The following is a 23,437-nucleotide window of genomic DNA, read 5'->3' on the forward strand; positions in this document are numbered from 1 at the left end:
TGAAGAAGCAGCAGAAGGAGAACTACGGAGCTATCTTTGGGCATTTAGCTTTAGTGGATATGAAGTGAATCTGAAGCCATGACAGAAGCAGAACCCTTGGGAGCAGGGCTTGCCCAGGGGGGTCTGCATTCTAATTGATCACCAAAGTGCATAGCTTTCTGGCCCAAGAGTTTAGAATGAAAATCCCTGGAAGAAATATAAACATACCCCCCAAATTGCATATAGTTTATTTTACATTAAGGTAACATTGCTAAAAGTCACCTTTATTTATTTTAAGGGCCCATCATGGTCAGCAATCACAGAGGGGGCCCAAAATGGCCATTTAGCTCTAGACCTCAGGTGATCAAGAGCCTCTTTTTGGATTTTTGACATGACGTTCAGATGAAGGTCTGGATCAATCAGAGACAAGCCAGTGTGATTGTCAGGTAACACTAAGCTCATGTCCCAATCCTACGTGATGCTGCCTGAAAAGCTTTATAAATTCTGTCTGTAAATGAATCCTGTGGTTATTTTGTAGATAACAGTTATACCTCCTTTATAATTTTAGGTTAAAAACTCGAACTTGTTTTATGTAAATACTCATGTACATGCATATTTTTTTGTGAGCCTGTTTTGGCATTCCTCTATTGGAATATATTTTGGATTAGTATGGGTGGTCTCAAATAAATGGAAGACTTTCACTTCTCTTGAACTCCGGAACATTCTCTCCCATAACATTTCTGATACCCCGGGGTGCTCTTCAGCAAGGGGAGGGAGTTACTGATGCAGAAGCCTCTCTCACCCATAAATCCTAGCTCTAAAGCCCGAGTCCTACTTGGCTGGGGACCTGCGGTGTCCCATCTGTGGGAACAAGAGTGTTGCCACTCACAGGAGATCAAGGCCTGTGTGAGTGGATTGGAACTCATCAAAGATGGCACACACTTTCATGTTGATGTGGCTGAAACAGAGCTCTGCAGATGAAAGACTCTGCAGGTCTGTCTGTATGTGGAGATGGAGCTGCTCCCTTGGCAGATGCAGGTTTGACCTTTCTTCAGGAAATTAAGTATCTCTTAGCTTTGCAACTTGAGTGGCACAGCCTCTGGATTCTCAGGCTCACACTAGCTCCCACACCACCTTTGCTCATCAGTATATTGATGAAGCCAAGCCCATGTTGTCTCCATGAATTTTTAAACTTTCTGCTCATGCAGAAAAGATTTTAGCAGCTGTTAATTACTCAAATGCTGGTTCCTAATGGGGAAGGAAGAAGAAAATCTGTCAGCATTTGCTGAACAGAAGATGGAGAGAGAATCTATGAGACTTGCTGTATTTACATGAGGGAGGAGCTCACTAAAAATTAGATCAGATATTCTTTTGCATTATTCCAGTTGTGGTTCAGCTTAGGGTTATGTGTCATATAGCTGCTTTTCTTGTATATAATCACACTTCTAGTCTTCACAAGCAAAAGGTGAGTGTGGTTTAATTTCCTTCAGGTTATTTTAAACATATTCACTCAGCAAATATTTATTGACCCTCTACTACATGCTAGCTACTTTTCTAAGCACTTGGGATACAGCAGTGAACCAATCAGAGAATAATCTCTATTCTTGGGGGACTTTCTATCAGATGGAACGGAGAATCAGCAATAAGCAAAAAAATAAGTATGTAGGGTTTTTGTTTTTGTTTTTGTTTTTTTAAAGATTTATTTATTTGAGAGAAAGTGCCTGTGGAGGGTGGGGAGGGCAGAGGGAGAGAATCTCAAGCAGACTCACCGCCAAGTGAGGAGCCTGACATAGGGCTAGATCTCACAACCATGAGATCATGACCTGAGCTGAAATCAAGAGTGGGGTGCTTAACTGGCTAAGCCACCCAGGTGCCCCAATAAGTATATAGTTTTATGGAAGATGGTGCATGCTATGGAAAAAACAAGTGGATTGGGGAAGGAGAGACCCAAAGTACTGTACAGTTTAACATTGGGTGGCTAGGAGGAGGCCCCTCTGAGAAGGTGACCTTTGAGCAAAGATCTGAATGACATGAGAGAGTGAGCCATGGGGGTTTCCAGAGAAAGTGTCCAGGTGGAGGAACAGCCAGGGCAAAGGCAGCTGGTGAGCAGGAAGTTCAATCGTTAGAATTCATCTTTCTTTATTTTCTAAGACATGTGCGGGGCCTTCAATGTTCCTTAACTAATGTCCCATTGTAGGAGATCCAGGTAATAGCCCATGAAACATTATGCCATTGACATTTGCAAAGCACTTGAAAGATTAAAAAGCAATTCCGTGTGGGGTTATGGAACTGTTAAGCATACCCTGGTTGTGGCGTTGTTTACCTAAATGCATTACAATTCATAGAATTCTACACCAAAAAGTCTGTTTTACTTTATGTTAACTTAAAAAGTAAATATTTTGAAAAACAACTTAATGCATTTTCTTTTGGTAGGCTCCAAGCCCTGTGAAGTAGGAAGGGCAGGGATTAGCATCCTGCTTTGCAAATCAAGAACCTGCGGGCAGAGGTTACTTAGCTGCTAGGGGCAGTGCTGGGTCTCAAAGGCAGATCCTTTCTAAAGCCAATTCTCATGTAAATACTGCAGTCCCTGGCACATTGTCTCTCAAACTAATGCTGACCACACTGTTTAGACCTTCAGGAATGGGACATGCACACTGTCTAAAAAACAGAATGATAATAGCAGCTAAAACAGATTGCTTATCATATGCTGGCACTATTCTAGATATATTCTAGATACTATTAGACTATCCCCATCTTACAGATGAGAAAACTTGATGCACAGAGAGGTCGAGAAATTTACCTGAGGCCATGTAGTTAGTAAGTAGCAGAGCTGTGATTAGAGCACAGGCTGCCTGGCTCCAGGGTCTGTGAGCTTAACCTTCAGGCTTACTTCCTCTGTCTGGCTGTGTCCAGCACCAGAATGCTGAGACCATAAGAGTCTTTCGCTGGGTTTGGTAGAGGCTTTGCACTTAGAAAGTCCTGTTTTTTTCCCAGAAGGGCATTTTTGTTTTGTTTTGTTTTGTTTTGTTTTAGTTTAAGGTTCACAACAAATTAAGGGAAGGGTACAGAGATTTCCATATGGCCCCTACTTGTATACACATATAGCTTGCCCCACTATCAACTTCCCCACCTGAGTGGTATATATGTTTGTTACAATTGATGAATCTAAATTGACACATCATAATCATTCAAATTCTGTAGTTTACTTTATGGTTCACTCTTGGTGTTGTATATTCTGGGGGTTTGGACAAATGTATACTAACATGTTTCCATTAATATGGTATCATACAGAATATTTACGTTGTTCAAAAATTCTCTGTGCTCTGCCTATTCAGTACCCACCCCTTAGTCCCAGTAGCTCCTGGCAACTACTGATCATTTTACTGTCTTCATAATTTCGCCTTTTCTGGAATGTGATATAGTTGGAATTATAATTATACTGTATGTAGCATTTTAGACTTGCTTCTTTCACTTAGTAATGCACATGTAAGGTTTTCCATGTCTTTGCATGGCTTGATAGCTCATTTCTTTTTTCTACTGAGTAATACTCCATTGTCTGGATTACCACAGTTTATTTATTCAAGGACATCTTGGTTGCTTCTAATTTTTGGCAAATATGAGTAAACATGCTAATGTAAACAAGACTGGCGGGTATTTGCATGGTCATAAGTTTTCAGCTCCATTGAGTAAATACCAAAGAACGTGATTGCTGAATAGTATGGTAAGGGCATGTTTAGTTTTATAAGAAACCACCATATTGTCCTCCAAAGTGGCTTTACCATTTTGCATTCCCATCAGCCGTCTGTTGCTCCATATCCTCGCCCACATTTGGTGTTGTCAGTGTTCCATTCTAATAGGTGTGTAGTAGTATTTTGTTGTTTTAATTTGCATTTTCCTGATGACATTCAGTGTGGAACATCTTTTCATATATTTATTTGCCATCTGTCTTATCTTTCTTGGTGAGATGTCTGTTAAGGTCTCTGTCTCAATTTTAAATTTATCAGCATGTGAACCAAGTATATGGTAGGAATGATGGAGGAGAGTGGATGATATTGAAGATGTTGGGAGAGACAGCACTGATGGTCTGGTGACTAAGTGCTGAAATGGTGAAGGTCAAGAAGTGAAATATGAGTCCAGGTTCTGGTCTGAGTGAATGGACAGGTAGTGGTACTTCTGGCAGGAAGTGGGGGGCCCAAGTGCATAAATTCATTTGAGAATGAGCAAGGAAGTGAATCTGGAAGTGGATTTGGAAGTGAATCTGTGAGACATCTGAGCAGAGATGTTCACTCTCCTGTCTAGGCTGATCAGTTGCTTATCTTTTTCCAAAGAAGCCAGTGTTACTGTTATGGGGCAGCTCTCATTCTTATGGAGTCTTTCCCACATTTTTTTTTTTTTAAGATTTCATTTATTTATTTATTTATTTGTTTATTTAGAGAGTGCTAGCAGGTCAGGGTCAAAGGGAGGTGGAGAGAGAGAATCTCAAGCAGACTACCTGTTGAGTGGGGAGCTCAAAACAGGGCTCAGTCTCATGACCCAAGTCAAAATCAAGAGTTGGATTCTGACTGAGCCACCCTGGCTCCCTTTAGCCACCCACATGCTCCATCTTTCCCACTTTTATGAAAAATTTGTGCCCCTATGATTTACACCTATTTCTGTCTTGTGGCTTAACCAACAACTCTGAGAAGTCTTCAGCCTTTTTTTACCTTTCCCAGTAAAGTCTTTATTCCTGCCACAGCCTCTAAGAAGTAAGCTTGCAAAGTTGTATTTTATTTTATTTTATTTTATTCCTTTCTGGTGTGGCCACTCCTGCCCTCTGGTGGCCATTTGTGAGGCAGCATAGGGCTGAGTACTACCCTGGCCTCCTCCATTCTATCCCAGAGAGAATTACTGCCCTTTTCCCCTCCCAGAATCCCTCTCATCCCCACTTTGTTTCACTATCAGATTACATTTAGCACAGAAGAGATATCCAGTGTCCAATGGCACAAGAAGTGAGTCACCCACAGAACAGGAAGATACCTTGCAAATCACATCATCCAACTTTTGTCTTTCACACCTAAGGATCCAAATGCCTGCAACAGCCTCCTAACTGGTCTGACTGCTTCTACCCATATCCTCTACAGTCTGTTTTCTACTCAGTGGCCAGGCAGACTAAATTATGTCTCTCTCTTTCTTACTTTCACACATGAATTAAAATCTAAATAATCATCAGTTTGGTCCTTCATGATCTTGTCTATTTCTCTAAACATTTTCTTTAAAAAATCTCCATCTTTTTTCTGGTTGGGCTGGCCTTCCTTCTATTCTTCAAATGTATCTAGGTCTTTCCTACTTTAGGGCCTTTGCAAGAGAAGTATACTTCTCTTTCCCCTCGTCTTCCATGTCTCAGCTTAAAGCTCACCTCAGAGAGGCCTCCTCTGGCCCAACCACATGTTAATCTTTATAAAATCACTCTAATCCTCACTAGCACTTGCCCTGATCCATGAATATTTGTTTACTTGTTTATTATCTGCTTTCCTCTATCACTGTGAGCTCCACTGGGACCTGCAGTAGGGAGAAGTTACAGGATGAGCCTTTGTAACATTGGAGTTGGTCAAAGGATAATGATGTGATTTGTCTTCCAGGTGTGGAATTCCCACCGATGTAAGATTGACCAGAGTTCCTAACAAAGGGGTTGTTAAATAATCTCTGAAGTCCCATCAACTCTAGTATTTTATTAACTTCTATCCAGTAGTATAAAAATGGAAAAGGTTCAGCCTGATTAGTAACTCAGTAGCTCATGTTGGACTAATCCTCTCATAGATGATAATTATAAACTTTGGGTAAAATATTCAAAAGAAACTATTTGAGGTTCCTGGAGAGAAACAAAAAAGTAGGTAGAATCTGGAGGGGATTTTACCCTTGAAAGAAAAGACTCAAACCCACTAAGTGAGATCTACATTTATGTGACTTTTGCCCTGAAAGCATTCCCCAGTCCACATGGCATGGAACAGCTAAACCAAAGCAGGAAGTGGCAGTTATATTGCTTTGACAAGTCTCAGACGGAGTATAGGTTAAGAGAGTGGCTGGAAAATGAGGAAAGCTAAAGAGATGCCCGGCTCCACCCTCAATAAGATTGACTGATGCCTCTGTTAAAACTGCATTGCAATTCAATTCATTTCTGCTTTTCATACTTGCCTGCAGCTGTTAATCTTGGGAGTACTCTCCTATAAACTTCCTGCTTACAAATCACCATAGCAGAGTCATCTTACTGGCTAAGGAAACTGACCAGCAACCATCTAATTGATATTTATAAAATTACCCTAAACAACTGCAGAATACCCATTCTTTTCAAGTGTAAATGGAACATTCATCAAGATAGAGACTACTGAGCCATAACATTAATTTCAATTAATGTCAGAGATTTCAAAGGATTAAAGCCTTATAGACTATTTTCATTGCTCACAAATGAATATTAAAAGCAACAATAATAAATTGTCTGAAATAGTGGAATTTGAAAATTAAAGGCGTTTATATAATACACGAGTCAAAAAAGAATAATAAATTAAGAATCATTTGAATTAAACAAAAATGAAATAATGAAATGCCTAGTTTCTGAGATGTAGCTTAAAAGCAGTGTGTAAAGGGAAATACTTTACTTTAAATGCTTATATTAGGGACACTTGGGCGGCTCATTCAGTTAAGTGGCTGCCTTTGGCTCCGGTCATGATCCCAGGATCCTGGGATCAAGCCCCAGGTAGGGCTCCCTGCTCAGCAGAGAGCCTGCTTCTCCCTCTTCCTTTGCCTACCGCTCTGCCTACTTGTGCTCTGTCAAATAAATAAAAACTTTAAAAAATGCTTATATTAGAAGAGATGAAAGGTTTAAAATTAATGATTTACATTTCTATTTTAAGAATGTAGGAAAAAAATCAAATGCTTAAACCCAAAGTAAGGAGAAGAGAGGAAGTATAAAGAGAATAAAGAACAGATACAAGTGAAATAGAAAACAAACAATGGAGAATATTGGAAAAGCTGCAAATTGGTTCTTTAAAAGATTAGTAAATTTTGTAAATTCCTAGAAATGCAGATTAATCCAAAAGTGAGAGACAGAAAATCACCAGTTTCAAGAATATCAGGGAAAATCACTGATGAGCCTACATAAGGTAAAAGGATAATTTAAAAAATTTATAATAACTTTATGCCAGTAGATTTCACAACCAAGAATGGACAAAATTGCTTGAAATCACATATTGCAAATACTGAAATAAGAAACAGAGAATATGAATAGATTTATAAAACAGATTGAGTTCATTATTTAAAACTTCCATGAAGAAAACGTCAGCCCCAGATGGCTTCACTATTGAATTCTTCCAATAATTTAAGAAAAAAATAATACCAATATTACATAAACTCTTTCAGAAAAAAGAAAGGGCAGGAACATTTCCCAGCATATTTTGTGAGCTCACCATTATCCTAGTGCCAAAATCTAGCAAAGAAATTATCAGAAAAGATAATTATAAACCAATATTTTTCATCAACATGGATGTAAAAATTTTCCACAAAATATTATCAGATTGAATATATAAATACGTAAAACTGGCAATTTACTATAACTAAGTGGGATTTATCTCAGGAATGTAGGTTTGGTTTAACCTTGGAAAATCAGTCAATTTACCACATTAAACAAATAAGTGAATTTAAAACTATAGTTCTTCTCAACTGAAAATCACTTGGCAAATTCAACATCCATTCATGATAAAAATCTCAGGCAACTAAGGCTACTAGGGGACTGTCTCAGTCTGATAAAGTGCATGTACAAAAACCTACAACTAACATCTTAGTAAGGTGAAATTGTGAACATTTTCCCCCTAAGGTTGGGAAAAGGTAGGTGTCTACTTTCATCATTTCTGTTCAATGGTGGAGGTCCTAGCCACTGTAATAAAAGAGGTAAAAAAAAGGAAAGTCATTACGTTTGGAAAAGGAGAAATAAAGATGTCTCTATTTGTAGATAACATGATTGCATCAATAGAAAATCTTAGGAACTCTATAAACAACCACTAGAAACAATTGACTTTATCACATCAACGTACTGACAATAATTGGCAAATACATGATACTAGCAGCAAACAAATGGAAAACGAAACTTAGAGAACAGAGTCTTTTAAAATACCATCCTGCCCCTCACCCAAAAAAACACAGAAGAAATAATTTGGAATCACTTTAACAAAATATGTGCAACACTTCTATGTTGAAAAACATAAAACGTTTCTGAGAGAAACTAAAGAATATTTAGTAAGTAGAGTGCTCTACCCTGTTCATAAAACAAAGCATTCAGTAGTGTTGAGATGTTATTTCTACCCAAATTGAGCTGTGGACTCTATATAATCTTAAACCATATCATCCTAAACCAACAGACTCTTTCATACAAGTTGATTTTAAAATGCATATGAAAACAGGACCTAGAATACGCTAAACAATATTGAGAATCAAAATCTAAGTTGGAGGACTCATTTTGTCTGATTTTAGGCCTTTCTGTAAACCCACAGTAATTAAGACTGTTTAAAGACAAACAGATCAATCGAGCATAATAAAGAGTCCAGAGATAGACCCATACATATACAATTCGTTGGCAACAAGAAAGCCACTAAAGCAATTCATTGACCATTCTCTTACACCATACACAAAGATAAACTCGAGATTGATAAAAGATCTCAATGTGAGGCAGAAATCCATCAGAATCCTAGAGGAGAACATAGGCAGTAACATCTTTGACATCCGCCACAGCAACTTCTTTCAAGATACGTCTCCAAAGGCAAAGGAAACAAAAGCGAAAATGAACTTTTGGGACTTCATCAAGATCAAAAGCTTCTGCACAGCAAAAGAAACAGGCAACAAACCAAAGAGGCAACCCACGGAATGGGAGAAGATATTCCCAAATGACTGTGCAGGCAAAGGGCTGATATCCAAGATCTACAAAGAACTCCTCAAACTCAACACACACAAAACAGATAATCATGTCAAAAAATGGACAGAAGACATGAACAGACACTTCTCCAATGAAGACATACAAATGGCTAATAGACTCATGAAAGAATGTTCATCATCACTAGCCATCAGTTTTTGATTCAAATCAAAACTGCATTGAGATACCACCTTACACCATTTAGAATGGCCAAAATTAACAAGACAGTAAACAACGTGTGTTGGAGAGGATATGGAGAATGGGGAACCCTCCTACACTGTTGGTGGAAATGCAAGTTGGTGCAGCCACTTTGGAAAACAGTGTGGAGATTCCTTAAGAAATTAAAAATAGAGCCTCCCTATGACCCTGCAATTGCACTACTGGGTATTTACCCCAAAGATACAGATGTAGTGAAAAGAAGGGCCATCCGTACCCCAGTGTTCATAGCAGCAATGGCCACAGTCACCAAACCGTGGAAAGAACCAAGATGCCCTTCAGTGGACGAATGGATAAAGAAGATGTGGTCTTTATATACTATGGAGTATTGTGCCTCCATCAGAAAGGATGAGTACCCAACTTTTGTATCAACATGGATGGGACTGAAAGAGATTATGCTGAGTGAAATAGAGAGAGTCAATTATCATATGATTTCGCTTACTTGTGGAGCATAAGGAATAACACAGAGGACATGTGGAGATGGAGTTGGGGTAAATTGGAGGGGGAGATGAACCACAAGAGACTGTGGACTCTGAGGAATTAACTGAGGGTTTTGGAGGGGGATGGTGGGAGGTTGGGTGAAGCTAGTGGTGGGTATTGTGGAGGGCACATATTACATGGAGCACTGGGCATTGGTGCATAAACAATGAATTCTGGAACACTGAAAAGCAATTAAAAATAAATAAAAATTTTAAAAAACAAAGCAATTCATTGAGAAAAAATATTTTCATAAATGATGCTGGAAAACTAGGTGAATGAACCCCACCTCACACCACTCAAAAATTCAAGTTTGGGGACGCCTGGGTGGCTCAGTTGGTTGAGCGGCTGCCTTCGGCTCAGGTCATGATCCCAGCGTCCTGGGATCGAGTCCCACATCGGGCTCCTTGCTTGGCCGGGAGCCTGCTTCTCCCTCTGCCTCTGCCTGCCACTCTGTCTGCCTGTGCTTGCTCTCGCTTCTCTCTCTATGACAAATAAATAAATAAAATATAAAAAAAAAATTCAAGTTTGGATGGATTATAGACCTAAATAGAAAAGTTAAAACTATTCAGTTTCTGTAAGAGTTTAGAAGACAATATCATCATGATCTTGGAGTTAGCAAAGGTTTTTAAGTGGATACAGAAAGATCTAATAAGAAGAATCTGATAACTTGAACTTCATAAAATTTTAAACTTTTGTTTATCAAAACATCTACAGATTTATGTAACAGATTTCATATATGTACATATAAATATATATACTTATGTATGTATATGTACATTTTGTATGTACATATAAAATATTCCTAATAGCCAAAATACAGAAGTGTAATCTGATAATATAAATTTTTTTCTTGTTGGAACGTTTTTATTTCAAGGAAACAACTTTTTGTAAGGGTTATTTTATTCTATCAACTTCTGTTCACGAAGGACATGAAATGGCAAACCAAAGACAGAGAAAATGTTCACAATGTGCATATCTGATAAAGGACTTATATCCAGAACATACAAAGAACTCCTAGTCAAATAATACAAATCAATAATAAAAATATTAACAACCCACATTTTAAAAATGGGCCAAAGTCTTGAACAGATACTTCACCAAAGAAGATATATTAATGGCCAGTAAACCCATGGAAATTGCTCAACCTCCTTAAATATTAGAGAAAATTCATTAAAAATACAATTAGACACTATTTTACACCCACTGGAATGGCTAAGATTAAAGACTGACAACAACCAAATGTTATGAAGGATGTAAAGCAACTGGAACCCTTAGGAGAAATGTGCAAACTAGCACAACGACTATGGGAAACTTTCTGATGGTTTCTTATAAAGGTAAACATACTTCTACCCTGTGATCCAATAAATTTTCTTCTAGATATTTTTCTGAAGAAAAGTCTCCCCTTCACTCTTTTTTTCCCCCATTCTTTCTTTTTCCACAAAAATGCTTAAGTAAAAGATCCTTATAACAATCCTAGTCATAATACCCTCTAGCTGTAACCATTTCAAATGCCCATCAACAGGAGAGGATATAAAAATTTGTGGTTTGAATCATCTGGTGGAGTGCTACTCGGAGATTGAAAAACAGAATGTCTATTGATACATGTAGCCTAGATCAGTCTCAAAACCACTCTGTTGAGAGCAGGAAGCCCTTCAAAAAGATTAATATATATGATTACATTTATAGGAAGTTTAAGAAGAGGTAAAATTAACATACAGTGACAGACATCAAAAGAGTTTTGTCTACGAAGATGTGTAGGCTGACCAGAAATGGGCACAAGAGAACTTCCTGAGACGACATAAATATAATAAATCTTTTATCAGTGTATTCATATATCAAAACTCAAAGAATTGTACACTTGAGAACTGTGCATCTCAGTGGAAGTAAATTTTACTTCTATAAAAATATAAAATAATCAAAACTCTATGAGTTTTTTGCATCATTTATATAATTAATTGCATAATTAGATAATCATATCATTTAAATAATTATTTTTCTCAATGGGTTATCTAGATCTCAAGTGAATAATCTGGTTTTTTTTAATTAACTTTTTTTCTTCTGTTCAGAAAAGCAATACATATGTTTTATTAGTCAGTCTGGGTTGCCATCACAAAATACCACAGACTTTGTGGCTTAAAGAACAGAAATTTATTTTCTCACAGTTCTGGAGGCTTGATGTCTGAGATCAGGGTCCCACCGTGATTGGTTTCTGGTGAGGGCCTCTTCCTTGCCTGTAGACAGCTTCCTTCTCCCTGTGTCCTCACTGGATGGAGGGAAAGCAAGCTAGTGTCTCATTTTATAAAGCCATGAATCCCATCCTGAGGGCCTCACCCTCATGACCTCATGTAACTTCCATTACCTCCCGAAGGCACCATCTCCAGTTACCAACACATTAAGGGTTAGGTCTTCAACACATGGATTTGGGGGACACAGCTCAGTCCGCAACAATATATATTCTAGAAAATCTTGAAAATATAGGTAGGTGGGAAGAAAAAGAAAAAGAAACCACATAATTGCATTACCCAAATGTAATTATGGTTAACATTCCAGTGTATTTGCTTTCCAAAGTTATATTATCTCGTCCTTTATGTGGTTGTAGTCATTCTGTCCCAATAAACTTGTAGCATGACCTTCTTAATTACAAATGAATTATTTTCTATGGTACTAAAATCTCTTTATAAGTACCCTCTTTTAATAGTCAAAGGTTTTCAACTGAGTGACTGTGCTGTACTTTATTTATTCATTATTTTGTGACTGAAGGTTGGAATTCTTTCCAGTATCTTGCTAGTGTAAATAATGCCATGGAAAATATATCTGTGCAGGAGGCTTTTCCAGTAACTGAGATTCATTTCTTGGGATAGAATTCCAGAAAATCGAAATTATAGGTTAAAAGGTTATGCTCTAATTACATATTGCCAAAGTCCTTTCCAAAAGGATGTCCCACTTTATATTGCCCCCAACAGTGGGGCAGGAAGGTGCCATATCTATTTGCTCTTAAGGGGTGGAGGTCATTTCCACTAATGTGTGTGTTGGCTTGTTTCCACAGGTTAGCAAAGACAGCTGAAGTCGACTTGTGCAGGATTCCCCTGGCTCTTCTGTGACCTCCTCTCCCTGGTAGCCTGTGTTCTGGGCCTCACCTAAACAAGTCTGAGTAGGAACAAGCCATCTCTTCCATCCATAGCCATGAATTTCCTCCGGCGGCGCCTCTCTGACAGCAGTTTTGTGGCCAACCTGCCCAATGGCTACATGACAGACCTGCAGCGCCCAGACAGCTCCACCAGCTCTCCTGCTTCCCCAGCTATGGAGAGGAGGCACCCCCAGCCCCTCGCAGCCTCCTTCTCCTCTCCAGGATCCAGCCTCTTTAGTTCCTTCTCCAGTGCCATGAAGCAGACCTCACAAGCCCCCTCAGGGCTGATGGAGCCTCCAGGTCCCTCTGCTCCCATTGTTCAAAGGCCCAGGATCCTATTGGTGATCGATGATGCCCACACAGATTGGTAAGCCAGAATCTGTAGGAGCTTCCACCAATGGGCAAGAGAGGAAATGGGTTTCTCTCAGTCCTGGGGTGGCAGGAGGCGGGGGGAGCTGAGAGGCTTTGTGGTATCAGAGACTAGCCCGAGGGGAAAAAAAAACTATGTTTATCATGTGGTTGCTCCATGCCAAGCACCATGGCATCTGCTTTTTGCTTTACATTTATAGGTCCCAATCCCTTACCTGCAAATCTAAAACCAAAAAGCTCTGAAAACTGAAAAATATTTTATAATCATTTTGGCAACAAAGCTTGGTCTGAGGGAAAGTGAGATTATAATAGTCTTCATTATACTACTCACTGTGCTTGATCATATGATCTACTGCAAGCTTAGTTTACATCTTAATACGTTTGCTGTGGGGGTGCTGTCTAGAGCTCATCGGGAGTATTACATAATATATGGTATGTGTGCCATATTACCTTCCTAAAAATGGAAAACTTTAAAAATCTAGAATAACTCTGGCAAGTTGCTTACTATCTTTCAGCCTCAGCCATCCTCTGTCCATTCAGTTAGGTTGCTATGAGGGTAAAAGAAACGAACACAAGGCCCATGGTCCTTATCTAACACCCTTGGGACCAGAGTCCCTGGGTTTGTATCCCAGGTCTTCCATGTACTGGCAGTCTGGCTCCAGAACCTCTTCTCTTAACACCAAGCATGAGCAGAGGCGATGTTGGGCATGCCAACAGATGATAAGCTCTCCAGATGCAGAGACTAGGCACATGTGTCAAGGTCATTGCAGCAGTTGTTCCACAAGCAGTTACTAGTACCAGTCAAGTGTAAGTTACAGTCTTAGGTGCTCAGGTGAGTGGTGAACAGACCCTGTTCACATGGATCTGGACAGTTGGAGAATAGGGCTCTATACCAAATTTTTGGTAGAGGGGAGTGATAAATACTATCAGTCCTTATTTGAGGCATAGGATTTGCAGTCCAGGAATTAAGTCCAAATGTGGAGACATGGAGGCACTCCATCCAGGGTATTTCTGACAGACCCATACAAGGTCATGGGGCTGGAGGGCAAGGTTGCATGCATATGTCTCCAAAGGCTGCCACATCGTAGGCTCTCAGTAAATACGTCTTGGTGAATAAATTAATGCGTATTGTTCACTGAGCATGCCGGAAGCTCTGCTGTTCTCACATGCATGTGTGTACTCACATTCATTCCTTCAGAAGTTAACTCAGGCTGGGAACGATTGAGCCTGTGCTTTGGAGTGGGATATTTATAGCATGTAATACATATTCAGTACAGTCAATATGGGAGCATGTTCAGCAGGTGTAGATAGCAGTCTTTACTTTCTTGCTAAGAAATCAGTTCATCTTAAGCAAGATGGTTATGTGCACGGCCTTTGTTCTGATCCAGTGTGCATTATCTTTGGTGTTGCTGCTTGCTTGAACTTGTCATCATGACGCCTTGTTTATTTGTTCGTGCGCTTATGTAAGCACCATCTTTATGTCCTGAGCATAGCGGTTGATTTCTGCAGAGATATTGCTTCCAGGCACTCTTGCCTGTACAATTCTGCTGCCTGTCCACCCAGTAATCAAAATGCCTACACGGCCTTTGCAGTCCTCTTGTTTCTTTTTAACCCAGTGCTTGACCTTGATTTGGAGCATTCTCTGCCATGTTATCTCTAGTTCAGTCAGGGTTTGCCATGATATGGCAGTGGTCAGGGGTTATTTTAAAAACCTGTTTGTCAGGGAACTTAACTCTCTTTATGGAGGTTGAACTGATAAATGACAGCACAGTACAATGGTGAGGAACACAGACTTCAGAGTTAAGCCGTCTGGATTCAGATCTCATCTCTACCCCATAGTAGCTGAAGGACCTTTGCAAGTTACTGCACCTGAATGTCAATAAGACAGTATCTACCTTGTAGAGTTAATGTATGTAATTGGGTTAAAATCTCAGTTACTATAAAAGTGCTTAGGATGTGTCTTATAGACAGTAGGTGTATGTCACTGTTGGAGACTATTTGTGACCTTCTATGCAACATTAGTCATCCTGACGGCAGCCCCTTATAGGCATGTTTATTTAATCTCTTCATCCCCAATAATGGGCAGAGTGGATTACGATTGATCTCAGTGCCAGAGTTTTCTATTAATCACTCATGCCTATTAGTTCCTGAATGATAAAGTTGCTTCTTAACGAATCTCTGTCCTCCTGGTGTCCATGGGGTAAGTAGTATAGTGTAGGGGCACAGTGAATGAGGTTGAAATACAATGAATGGCCTCACCCAAGTAACATTTATTTATTATTATTTGAAGTTTTTATTTAAATTCCAGTTAGTTAACATACAGTGTTATATTAGTTTCTGGTGTACAGTATAGTGACTCAGCACTTCCATACATCATTCTGTGCTCATCACGACCAGTATACTCCTTAATCCCCATCATCTCTTTCTCCTATCCAAGTAGCATTCACATTTTACTTTAGCCTTCCATCTCTCTAATCCACAGGTATGACTAATGGGTGAATTTTAAACTGTGCATACTGAGGGGGGACACAATTTTGGCTTAGAGGAATGTTTCCCAGTCTCTTTCAATCACGCCTGTTATACTCACACTTTAATTGGGCCTCAAAAGCAACAATCCTTTTCTTGCCCCTCAGTAGCTAATAAAGGGGAGAAGGGGGAAACTGACACTCATTAACTTACCTGGAACCTTGTTCTGCATCCATTGGACATTTGTGATAGAGACTTCCTGCCTGCAGACACACCAGCTTTTCCTGCAGAACTCCATCTTAGATTCTTCAACTTCCTATCATCTCTGAATCTTAATTCATTTCCAGCTTTCCCCAGATCGATGCAGGCTGCTTAGGAATCCGAATCCTCTTCTGCCGAGTTCCTGAGGATTGCCTGTCCCCTGCCACCAGGAGCGGCCAGCAGGTGGCGAGCCAGCCCCGCTGTCCTGGGGTGGCTTTGGCAGAGCCTGGACTGCCTGAGTCAGCCCCTGCCCAACCCCTCTTCCATTGTGCAAACTGTCTCCTGAGAGGAAGAAGTTGTTAAAGGGGAGAAGCCAGTTCACAGGCCCCTTTCCCCTCCCCCTTTGAGATGATAATGAAGGGGGAGATAGCCACTGTCTAGACTGAGAGTGAACCCACCAGGAACAATGCTGCTCCCTTTTCTCCCTTCTCAGCCCCAGATCCTCTGTCTTCCCATTCTGGGTTCTGGGCTTTCCTGCAGAATCAGGTTTCCCTGTAGCTAGAGAATTTGCAAGAAACTCCCTCTCTCCCCCTCCTGGTGGAGGCCAGCTTGATACTCTGGACCAGCCTGGGCCCCCCAAGGGCTATCTGATACCTGCCCAGTGACCTGGGGGGAAGGACCTTTCATCCTTGGAGGAGAAACAGAGGGATACTTTGCTGAGAAACACAGTTCATGCTGAGCTTTGTAAGATCCCACCACCTTTTGGAGTTGGACCTGGAAGAGCCGAGCTAGGACAGTGGTGTTTAGGGAACTTTGGGCCAGCTCAGTAGTAGGTCTGAACTCAAGTTGGTGCTGTCCTTTGGGATGAGGGGAAATCAGTCAATCTTGAGAACCACAAGGGAAAGGAGAAATAAAATAAATGGATGTTAAACTCAGTATTCTTCAGCCCTACTGCCTGTCCACTCATTCTCTTGCCTAGAATTTTCAGCAGCCTCAATGGTTCCGGGTCTCCAGTCTTGACTTCCTGGTTAACTTCCATGTTAACCTTGGGTGGTAACCAAAGGGTAATTTTTTTTGAAACACAGACTTGATCAGTTTGCTCCCACCACGCATCCCCTATTATAATCCTGTGTTGCTGCATCATTGCCCTCAAATTTAAATCAAGTCATCAGCTTGCTTGCCTCCCTCTAATTCTGTCTCTAGCTCCACTTCCTGCTGTACTCTTTATTCTACAGAATTAACAAACAGCCTGTAGTTCTCAAACACATTTGCCTTAGCACCTTCTGTTCCCTGCTACCTGGAATACCCTTCCCTATCTTGTTCACTTGTCCAATTTCCATTCATCCTTAAAAGACTGCTCAGGTGTCACCTCTTTTGTGAAGTCTTCCCTGACACACTGCAACCTGCCAACAGTGCTGACAGCCACCTCCTTTATTTAACTTAGAGCATTTTGCATTGTGCTACAGTAATTTCACACTGTGTTATCATTGGCTGTTAGGTGGCTGTCTTTTCTGCCAAAACAAGGCCCGTGTCTTGTTCTTCCTTATATTCCTGGTGCTCAACAGTCGATGTTCAATTAGCGTTGTCATTGCCCCCCTCCAGTCCAATGAGGATAACTTTTAATGGGCATAATGAGGCCTGAAACTCACCTTACCTTGAAAGTCAGCAATATAATACATAGAGTTGAGGGGTTTCAGTTTTTACTCACCTATGTATAAAATCTTGGCTCTTTATTTTCCAGTGTGGGAGTAACTGTAAGACTGCTATTTGAGATTGTTAAAAGAAAGTTGGCACAAAGCTTTTTTTTATTGCCCACTGAATATACCAGAACCCCAGGTTTGATTTTGAAATCAGAACATTGAACGCGACAAAAAAAAGAGATTGCTCATATTCAGGCTTGGGTCGGATGTACCTCCCTGCTCATGGTTTTGCCTTTAAGCTCTCCAGAGCCTGGAGGAAGCTGAGTTAACAGGGTGTTGAGGTGAGGGGATAGAAGCAGCTAAGCCTTTGCCCCCACCCCCTCCCTCCAGTAGCTTGTGGAACTCTGGCTCTCCTCTCCTCTTACCTCACCCATGGCCTTGTTCCCAGAATGTCTGCTATTCCATTTCAACAATGATCTATTGTTACCTTCCCTTCAATTCTCCACCCTTCCCTATGTCTCTTTTTTCTCTTATTTGTTGGGTAGGAAATGAAGAAAGTATTCTTGGTTTGAAACACCCCTCTGCTACTGTCCTTCCAGCCCAGAGTGTATCAGGCTACACTGTCCTCCTAAATAATGATCGGTGATACCCACTAAGGTACCTTGTGCATTTTTAGATTCACCAAGAGATGCTGTATGATAATTTGTGTCCCCACCATCACCCTCCCCCACCCACTCCCAGATGGTCTATTTGCATCTCAGTGCCTACAACAGGGCAGGCAGTTAATTAGGAAATGTCTGATGACTGAATGAGTGACTTTGGAGGTGATAAGTTATTTGATAATGACAGGTGGAGATGGTGACAGTGAAACTAAAGAGTGACTTTGGTGACATTCTGAAATCTCCTTTTTCCCCTCTCATCTCATACTCAATCCAACAGAAAGTCACAGTAGTCACATGAGAGCATTTATACCCCAGAAACTGGCAAATGCTACAAAACAGGGCTTTCAGTTCTCTTCACAGAGCTGGTCATTAATCTTTTGCCAAGAGAGCTCTTGTCATAGTCACTTCCTGAGTTGCCCAGGGGGTGTTATACAGGTGAGGAAGCAGAACACAGAGACCATGCACCTGCTCAAGAAAGAACAGGTGGGAGTGGCTAGGGTGGGACTTGAACAGGTCTAACTTCTTAAAAGGCATTTCTAATGGCACCACAGTTCCTGCGGACCCCTGCACAGGACTTCAGCGTTTGGCACGAGGTAGATGCTAAAAATTCTTGGTCAAAAAATGAACAAACGCACAGATGAACAAATCATGAGCTCTTTGGGGATGGGGTCATGTCTTCATCATTGTCATGTGGCAAACATTTGTGTACTTTCCACCTCCAGACATTGTGCTAAATAGTTTTCTAATTCTATCCTCCCAACAACTGTATGGAATACTTTTACTATTCTCATTTTATAACTAAGGAAAACTGAGGCTCTGAGCCCAAAATCAAAATGGATGTCAGTGGCATCTGGGATTCATCTCGGACCATTCTGGACACCCCTGTTCCTTGTCTTTTTTCCTACTCCTGCCAGAGCACAAGCCCTCCTGTGCTGTGTGTGAGGGCACTGGCCTGCAGAGCCTGCTTGGGAGGCTCACACATGTACACACCCACACACGCCCAGTGTCTGAGAGCAGTGGGAGGAGACAGAGTGGCAGGACTCCATGTAACAGCACTGCAGCCAAGCACAGGATCCCGGTGACCTCACCCTCGGAGGAAAGTGCCCCACCTCAAGCCAGGCAGCTCCACCCTGCTGGAGTCATGTGGGCAGCTGGAACGATAAGGTGCCAGGAGGAAAAGAGGTTCCTGTAGCCATCCAGACACTTGTGATCTCAGGTTTGGGAATTGGAACCTTCGTAGAAATTGCCTTTGGGCTATTTTCCTCTTTTTAAGGCTCTAGCAGGATCTTTTCTGCTCTTTCTCCTGGTGTTCTGATATTAAATATGTGATTTCCTAACACATGTCAGACATGTTTCCCAAGAGTGTTAAAATGGGAAGGGAGATAAAATGCAGAGAACTCAGGGCTGGCAGGTGGCAGGTCGGAACTGAAGTCCCAACTCTGCCAGTCACCAGCTCTGTGGTCTTGGCCAAGCCGCTTTACATTTCTGAGCCTCAGTTTCCTTTTCTGTAAAGTGGGGACCATAATGCCACCACTGTCACCATACCACTGAGCTCACAGGAATGTTAAAGGCTCCAGTTAAAAGCCTGTTGTTCCTCTCCCTCCTGTTGTCCTGTGTGTCCAGTTTGTTTGCCTGTGCTATGGTCTGTGCTAGAGCATAAGCTCCAGGAGGGTAAGGCTTAAACAAGCCTCCCTTGTTTGAATACCATATTGTCTGAGGCTAGCACAGTACCTGGCACAAGGTAGGATAGGCTACACAGATGCTTTAATCAACAAACAAATAGATGCTCTTGCCAGAGGCTGATACTACTATTATGGGAGAGTTCAGGATCAAGGATGCCCTAGGGAGAGTCTTTCTCAGAAAACACTCAGCTGCCCTGGAATTCAAGAGTACCTGATGTCCAGGCTTTGCCCAAGGCTCCCCCTTGTTGTTCAGCTGGTAGCTCAAAGGCTTCAGGCTCCACTTGGGCTGAACTGCTTCAGGCTGCTTTGACTGAAGACATGAGGACTGCAGGGCATCTTGGCAGGCTCCTTCAAGCCTTGCAGTGGGCCTAATTGGCCCCATGGGGACCAGGACATTCTGCTTCCCACTGTGCCACCTACAGGGGGGGTATTTGAACTCAAGAGCTGGCATCACCAGCAGTGGCTTTGGGGTAGGATGACTATATTCAACAAATAAAAATACAAGACCCTCAGTTAATACTTAGATAAATAATGAATCTATTTATCTCTTACAATATTTGGTATAGACTTATACCATAAATAGACACTTATATGTATAGAATTTTGGGTTATTTACCCAAAATTCAAATTTAACTGGATAACCTGTATTTTATCTAGATAACCTGCTTATGGGGGATGACAATGAGAAACAGTTGCCAACATCTCAGTCCTGCTAATATGGGCCCAGTGAGAGGCTACCCTTTGCACTTCCTTGCTTTCTGGTTGGAGAACCAAAGCAGGCCCACCAACTAACCCCATTCTCAGAGAGCAGCTTTCCCCACCTATAACAATGACGGAGGATTGTCAGTCAACAGCAGGGAGGGAGCAAAACTAGTAGACAGTCCCAAGGCAGACTGCCTAGATCTCTTCTCCCTCTCACTTACATGACCTTGGGAAGTCTGACCTCTGAACTTCACATTCTTTAGCTATGAAGCAGGGCTATAGTATATCTTTTGTGAAAGGTCATTGCAAAGATTAGAGATGATGGCACAGGTGGGGCTGATACAGGGCTTAGCATGTCATAACAGGCACTGAAATGGTAACTGTATTAACAATTAATTGCAATTACTAATTGCTGATGAATATAATGGTGCTGGAAGCCAGGGGGAAGGAAGCCACTTGGCATACTTCTCAGTTCAGCTGGATAGGCTCAAGGGCTGTCTTCCAGGAGCCCTGGAGGAGGGGTGTCTGGATGCTGGTAAGCTGGCAGGCACTCTACTGTGAGGATGAGAAGATGGAGGCCTGGGTTGGTCCCCTCCTCCTAGACTTGCTTGTGGGGCTCACAGCAGAGACACGTACCTCTCTGTTGAAGACAGGTGGCTCTGGGAAGTAGAATCCTTACATCTCTCCCCACCACTTCCTCTATCACTAAACGTCTCCTTGAACAAGGCAGGCCCTGGCTCTTGCTAGTGGGGACATGCAGGGATGGAAGGGAGAGGAAGAAAGGAAAGGTCTAATGTCACCTTCCTCCTCACTTTATTCACCAGTTCACACAGGCCATCCAGCACCACTTAGAGTGGCTCTGGACTTCTGGACTCATCCCTCCCACTCTGGGCACCTGCCCTGCAATCCTGCCCCTCCCCCTTGCCGCCCTGGCCCTGGCCCTGGGGGAGGGGGAAGGGCCTTGGGCATTCCCCAGCAGCCTGCCTAGTCGCCTGGAGACAGGCTCCGTTTTCCCAGGCCCGGCCCCTTTTATCAGGGAGACAATGTGCGCACACAGTGAGGGCCTTGTGTGGCACCCAAGCCCCAAGCCCTTTGACTTGAGGAATTTTTCAAGTGCTGACCTCTCTCCGTGAGGTCTTCCTGCTGTCCAATCCTGAGGCCTGGTGCTCCTGCTGTTTCCTACCCAGCTCTTTCAGGGAGAGAGAGAGGGAGGGGGAAAACAGTGAAGAGCTGTCTCTTGCCTGGTAGAGTCTTCACCCTCTGAAACTGGCTAGAAAATCTGGGGGAAATGTCTTTGAGCTGAAGGGAATGTGGGGAGAAATCTGATAGATGCTGTTTCTTCCAGATTACTCCCTTCTCTATTGATGCTATGCGATCATAGTGGAGCCACTGTTCTCTCTGGGCCTCAGTTTCTTCTTAAGTCAAATGATGATGGGACTAAGATCACATTCCCCAAAATACGGTTTCTATCAGAATGACATTCAGATTCCCAGGCACTACTCTACACCTTCTGTAATAGTTAGAGTTCTTTGTTTGAAAGAAAAAGAAATAGACCTGGGCTGACTTAGTCAAAATGGGGGTGTATTGGAATGTGGGAGGCTCACAGAATCAAAAGGAGATATGAAAACCCAGGTCTTAGAAAGACCAAGACCCAGGGCTCTTCTGGGCTCTAGGAGGCTGGGACTTATGGTCAGCCTTCTCTAGAGAAGTCGGCTCCTGTTTCCCCCAGCCATGTGCCTCTCTGCTCTCAAATCAAATTCCTGGTGAAGAACAAATCTGGCTGGTTCCACAGTATGTTCTGGGACACTCCCAAGACTGTGTACCACAGAGCTGCTTGGTTCCTTCAGTACAAATGCAGATGGAGGTGGTGTTGCTGGATGTTCAGATGGGTGCAAGACAGGCCACAGTGCAATGTACCCTTAGAACTGCTAAATCAATGGAGCTGGGAAACTGTATTTTTTTTTTTTTTAAATGATGATGAGCCAAGTTTAGAAACCATTGAGTTAGAGGACTTCTTTCATGTGGCTTCCAACTGGTAGAGCTGGGAACAGTAGGGCCACCTACACTAGAGATCTATTTCAGCTCAATATATGGAATGGCGAAGATCCATCCAGAGATCAGTTGGGCTGCTTAGTGACAGTGTGAGCTCCCCATCATTTGCAGGCGTTCAGGCATAACTGGGCGGCCATTTGGGAAAAAAGTTACAGAAGAGGCCTGACTGTAAAGGGGTTGGCCTATAAGCCCTTACAGGAGTCTTGAGCCTAAAGCTTTGTGTTCTTTCCTCTGTGACTTTATGTCTCAGTCACTTCTCTGACCTTGTCTTACTTTTCTCCAAAGATCTCAACTGTTCACCTTGTGAGTCTCCCCTCTTCCTCCAAAGCATGGTTTTCTTGCCCTGGTTCTCTGAATGACCTTTTCAGTGGAGTCCTTCAGATGCCATGGCTTTCTTAGCAATAGCCGTTTCAGCACTGGAGTCGACAGACTTCATCCAGCCTGGTTACAGCCTTGCCCTGGGGGAGGCAGGTCACTGGGAAGATGCCAGCCTCATTACAGAACGTCTCCTCTCCTGGGGCCTGTGGAAGCCTGCCTAGGATGTGTTCCCTTGGCAGGAGGGAGGCTGTCTGTGATGGCAAGAGAGAGGATGGTGCTTTGTGTCCATTTTCCTGACCTCCCACCCTTGGTCTGCAGGAAGGGTAAGAGTACAGGTTTCTTGAAGATTTTCATTGAGCTAATTGCCATTTTCAGAATGGACTTAGTTAAATTAGGGGTTGCATGTACAGCTGCTTATAGGAGACAAGAAGGTCGGTGAGTGAAGGGGCAGGTGGTAGGAAAAGGCACAACCATAGAGAAATATTTCCCTGCTGCAAGGAAAACAACAATACATGCTTTATGGCAAATGGTTATCTGCCACTTGGTTTCAGCTTCAGCAAGACAGAAAATTGGGGACTGTGTTGGGCGTGAGAACTGGCGTCCCCTCC

General features: G+C 42.1%; 1 protein-coding gene and 1 long non-coding RNA gene across 6 annotated transcripts in view; one reads left to right on the plus strand and one right to left on the minus strand.

Moving 5' to 3' along the window:
* Positions 1 to 23,437, plus strand: part of SYN3 (synapsin III) — a 453,379-nt gene that overhangs the window by 23,712 nt on the left and 406,230 nt on the right. For all 5 annotated transcript variants that reach the window (XM_082740547.1, XM_082740551.1, XM_082740550.1 and 2 more), the window contains exon 2: positions 12,657 to 13,104. In XM_082740547.1, coding sequence (XP_082596673.1) covers positions 12,794 to 13,104 — 311 coding nt within the window. In that variant the 5' untranslated portion in view covers positions 12,657 to 12,793. The remainder of the gene's footprint in view (positions 1 to 12,656; positions 13,105 to 23,437) is intronic.
* LOC309869429 lies at positions 11,760 to 15,988 on the minus strand. The gene is made up of 3 exons (XR_014314181.1): positions 15,786 to 15,988; positions 11,970 to 12,075; positions 11,760 to 11,873 (listed from the first exon to the last, which is right to left on the minus strand). It is a non-coding gene; the product is annotated as an uncharacterized lncRNA (long non-coding RNA).

This window comes from Mustela nivalis (assembly GCF_964662115.1).
Source record: "Mustela nivalis genome assembly, chromosome: 7".
Classification (NCBI taxonomy): Eukaryota; Metazoa; Chordata; class Mammalia; order Carnivora; family Mustelidae; genus Mustela; species Mustela nivalis.